General features: G+C 38.0%; 1 protein-coding gene across 1 annotated transcript in view; it reads left to right on the top strand.

Annotated features, from left to right (window-relative positions):
* Positions 1 to 3,388: 3,388 nt before the first annotated feature.
* LOC106473925 (putative T-box protein 7) overlaps positions 3,389 to 3,891 on the top strand; it is an 8,428-nt gene continuing 7,925 nt past the window's right edge. Inside the window, exon 1 of the mRNA XM_022402322.1 lies at positions 3,389 to 3,801. Coding sequence (XP_022258030.1) covers positions 3,389 to 3,801 — 413 coding nt within the window. The remainder of the gene's footprint in view (positions 3,802 to 3,891) is intronic.

Below are 3,891 nucleotides of genomic sequence, written 5' to 3'. Positions count from 1 at the left end.
TTAATTCTGCTTATAATACAAAGAACTGGCTCTGTTTAATTCTGCTTATAATACAAAGAACTGGCTCTGTTTAATTCTGCTTATAACACAAAGAACTGGTTTTGTCTAATTCTGCTTATAATACAAAGAACTGGTTCTGTCTAATTCTACTTATAAAATTAGTAGTATCTGATATCTAATTGTTGTTGAAGTTTAATTTCAGGTTTATCATCGAAAGGACATTTTTAACCTCGTGGCAAAACCACGAAACTGAAGAACTGGAGTGGACAATTCTCTCCAAAAACCGATACCGCGCTTTTCTTAAATACAAGATAGCCTCAGTTTCAATAACAATTCTGGAAAATACTGGTTGATTACATAAATAACCGTCAAATTTTGTTTTAATTATAACTCTGACTTAAAACGATTCATAATTTTATACTTTGACGTATAGAACTTTCGTTACGAAGTAACAGGAAATCGACGGATCGGAGGATTCCTTGTAGATGGTAGCTTGTACTGATCAATAACAATATGTATTTATATATTCCTCTCCAGAAATGACGCTTTTAATTTATTGAATCTTGGTATGAAATAGAAGAACATAATTTACATGATTCATAATATTAATAAAATTGTTAAAAAATAAAATAATATTGAACTTGTTTTGGAATAATAAACATACTCCCTTGATACCCCTCCCCCCTCCACCAGTGGCTCAGCGTTATAATTGCGGACTTCTTTATGATTAAAACTATCAGAGAATTGTCGATAAACTAATTCAAACAATATGTTGTTATCTTGTTGTTTTTTTAGAGACTGGAAAGTGTAAACCATTGGTTAATTTAGGTTATAGTGTAACACCATGTTTTCATGTTCTCACATTTGCTTGGTTAATTTAGACTATAGTTTCTGGTAACACCCCCATTGTTTCTACGGGTTTCCGGTAACACCTCCCCCCCCCCACACACACTGTTGCTACGGGTTTCTGTAAAATGACCATAATTAATATAATTTTCTGTGTAATAAATTTTGTACTGCGATTGAAATATGAACTCCTAAATATTGTCGAAGTTTTTTATTTAAAGAAAACCAAAGAGAAAACGGTGATCCAGGTCAGAAATATCTCGCGGATCAGATGGAACTTAAATAGGATGGTACTACTTTTCTTCACTGTAGTTCTAACATGGACTACCACAACATTACACAGGTTTCATGGCTGACAATAGTTCCATGTTCCAACGGTCATTATGATTTTCCTCTTTAAACCACAACGCTACGGGTGTCTTTTTTTCGAAGCCTTCTTGTCTCCATCCTGTTTAGATTGCTGATTTTTGTGGCCAGAGGCTAGACTAACTACGGACAGTGGTCAATAAGACTGGACGGACCTCCTTGTGTGAATATTTACCTTCCCCTAATTACTGTATTAACACTGGGAGGGACAAGTATTTGAAGACGCCTGTTTCACAGTAGGGTGCTAGATATACGTGATGTCGCTTCAGACTCGAGGTAGGAAAGGGAGCATCCTAAAATTAACAACTTTGTAAATGTTCTTGATTAACCGCCTTTCAAAGGCATTTTTTTCACGTAAATATTAATAACCGGAACTCAAGTTCACGTGATTAAAACTTCATTACAAATACACGTTCATAGGAAATTATGTTGTCACTAACAACTTTCTAGAATTCTAATTAAATTCATTAACCCCGTGGCCTTCCCAAGTCAGTCAACAGTAACTTCACGGACTTAGAACGCTAAAATCCGCGGTTCGATTGCTCGTGGTGGACAGAGTACAGATATCCCATTGTGTAGTTTTGCGCTCAAACAAAGCACACAAACACACCAAAAAATCACTCAAAATGCACTAATACTTGATGAAAATGAGCTGAAATTCCATAAAACTCGCACCTTTGGGTTTGTAATTAGTTGCAATAAGAGACATATTTCAATTATAAATAAGTATATGTATACTCTTCATGAGAGAAACAGTGCTAGTAGCAGTACGTGTCAAGTGAAAGAAAGATGTCAGTCAGAAAAGTCACTAATTGTTTCGTAGCTTTACAACTAAGCCGTAAGGGGGAATCACCCTTCAGGTGAGGGGAATGGCTTGTTTGTTTGTTATGGACTTTGCACAAAACTACAGGAGGGCTGATTTAGCAGTATAAGACTAGAGGGAAGGCAGCTAGTCATCACCACCCACCGCCAACTCTTGAGCTACTCTTTTACCAATGAATAGTTGGATTGACCGTCACATTATAACGCCCCCACGGCTAAAAGGGCAGACATGTTCGGTGATACAGGGATTCGAACCCGCAACCCACAGATTGCGAGTCAAGCGCCCTAACCACCTGGCCATGGGAAATGGGAGTAAAAATGTTAATTGATTATTTATCTTATAGACGTTGGCTATGCTGAGATGATATAATTACTTGATTTAGCTGTTCCTTTCAAAAAACTAAGACTTTCTAACGTTTGTGGTAATTATCTCACGAGCCTGTACTGGATGTTTATAATTTACATTTTCGTTTCATTCTCTGCTATTTTCATCAACGTCACGACAAAAGGTGATCACTCGACAGATTTAATAGTGTAGTGACTTAACAATTTCTAACGATTTAATGAAATTAAATATGGCGACTCGTGATTAGCCAAACTAATCATATACTACTTATACGGTACATTTTAGTATGCTCCCTTATTTTGGTGCAATTATGGTGACTTAATCTCTAGCTGCCCACTTCCCCGCTTTTGTCTGGTCTGACCTACCTAAGACCACGTGCCCAATACCCGTTGCAGGTGTCTACTGGAGGTCAGCTAGGTCACCGTCCAATAGGAGGTAAGATTGAGAAAGTGACTTCTCGGTAATCAAGGGTTAGATATTTGATTATTTCTTGCGTATCGTTGGTCGTTCATGCTGGTTGTGGAGTTTACTCGGACATAACAAGACCAAGTTATTTTGAGATTTTATGACGCTTTCTACAAGTTTGAACTGAGTCGTTTCTCCTATTAAAATGATTGATTGATTTCCTCGCGATTAATTATGTGGAAAGCGGACATATTCGCCTAAACTTGTCGACCTCGTAGTTTCGAGATAATCCAGGCCTTCTTTTGTGTGTCTAGGACTTTTGCCATGATGAATTCATTGAGTTCCTGTAATTACTGGTTTCCACCGCTTTACCAGAATATCCAGTTTCCATCTTGTCAATACCAGGCCAGGAAATACGAATACACGGGTCGTAATTTCATAAATGACACCCTAAATAACGACAGACCAAGGGATAATGAAACTGGATTTTCGGTAACAAGTCTGAACCAGCAAATCAATAATGGTAGCGTGATCTCTGGCTTAGCCTCGTCTAAAACACAATATATTAGCTCCCCGGGACCTAACATTAAGTATCTGACGCACATGCCTGAATATTCGAACGGTTTGACAGGGTTTTGTGACAACTACTATGGAGGGATTCAGTCACCATCTACAACGTATTCCGAATCAGGCCTTTTTATGTATCCAGGTCATTATTCTGTAGCAAAACCAAGAATGGATGGAAAGTCCAACAACCAAGCTCACCTTTCACGTACGGGGTTTAACAACGTTCAAGAATACGGGTCCATTGATGTTCCCGTTTGTGTTAAATCATCACCTACATCCACAAGACCCGCTGATGTCTGTCGTCCAGAGAACTTACAAAATTCTAGTCCGCTGATGAGTTTGAAATGGTATAATTCCAAACTTCCGATATATCTTTGTTTGGTACATCGAGAACTGTGGCTCAAGTTTCACCAGCACACAACGGAGATGATCATTACGAAACACGGAAGGTAAGGTACAAATTTACTCTCGATCAGTATGGCGGATGGTTAATACTTTTGTCCACTAGGGTATGTTAATATCCTCATAATACCTGTATT

Source organism: Limulus polyphemus, unplaced genomic scaffold (genome assembly GCF_000517525.1).
Source record: "Limulus polyphemus unplaced genomic scaffold, Limulus_polyphemus-2.1.2 Scaffold6636, whole genome shotgun sequence".
Lineage (NCBI taxonomy): Eukaryota > Metazoa > Arthropoda > Merostomata > Xiphosura > Limulidae > Limulus > Limulus polyphemus.
Note: the sequence above shows the minus strand (reverse complement) of the source record. Positions and strands in the feature narration are given on the sequence as shown.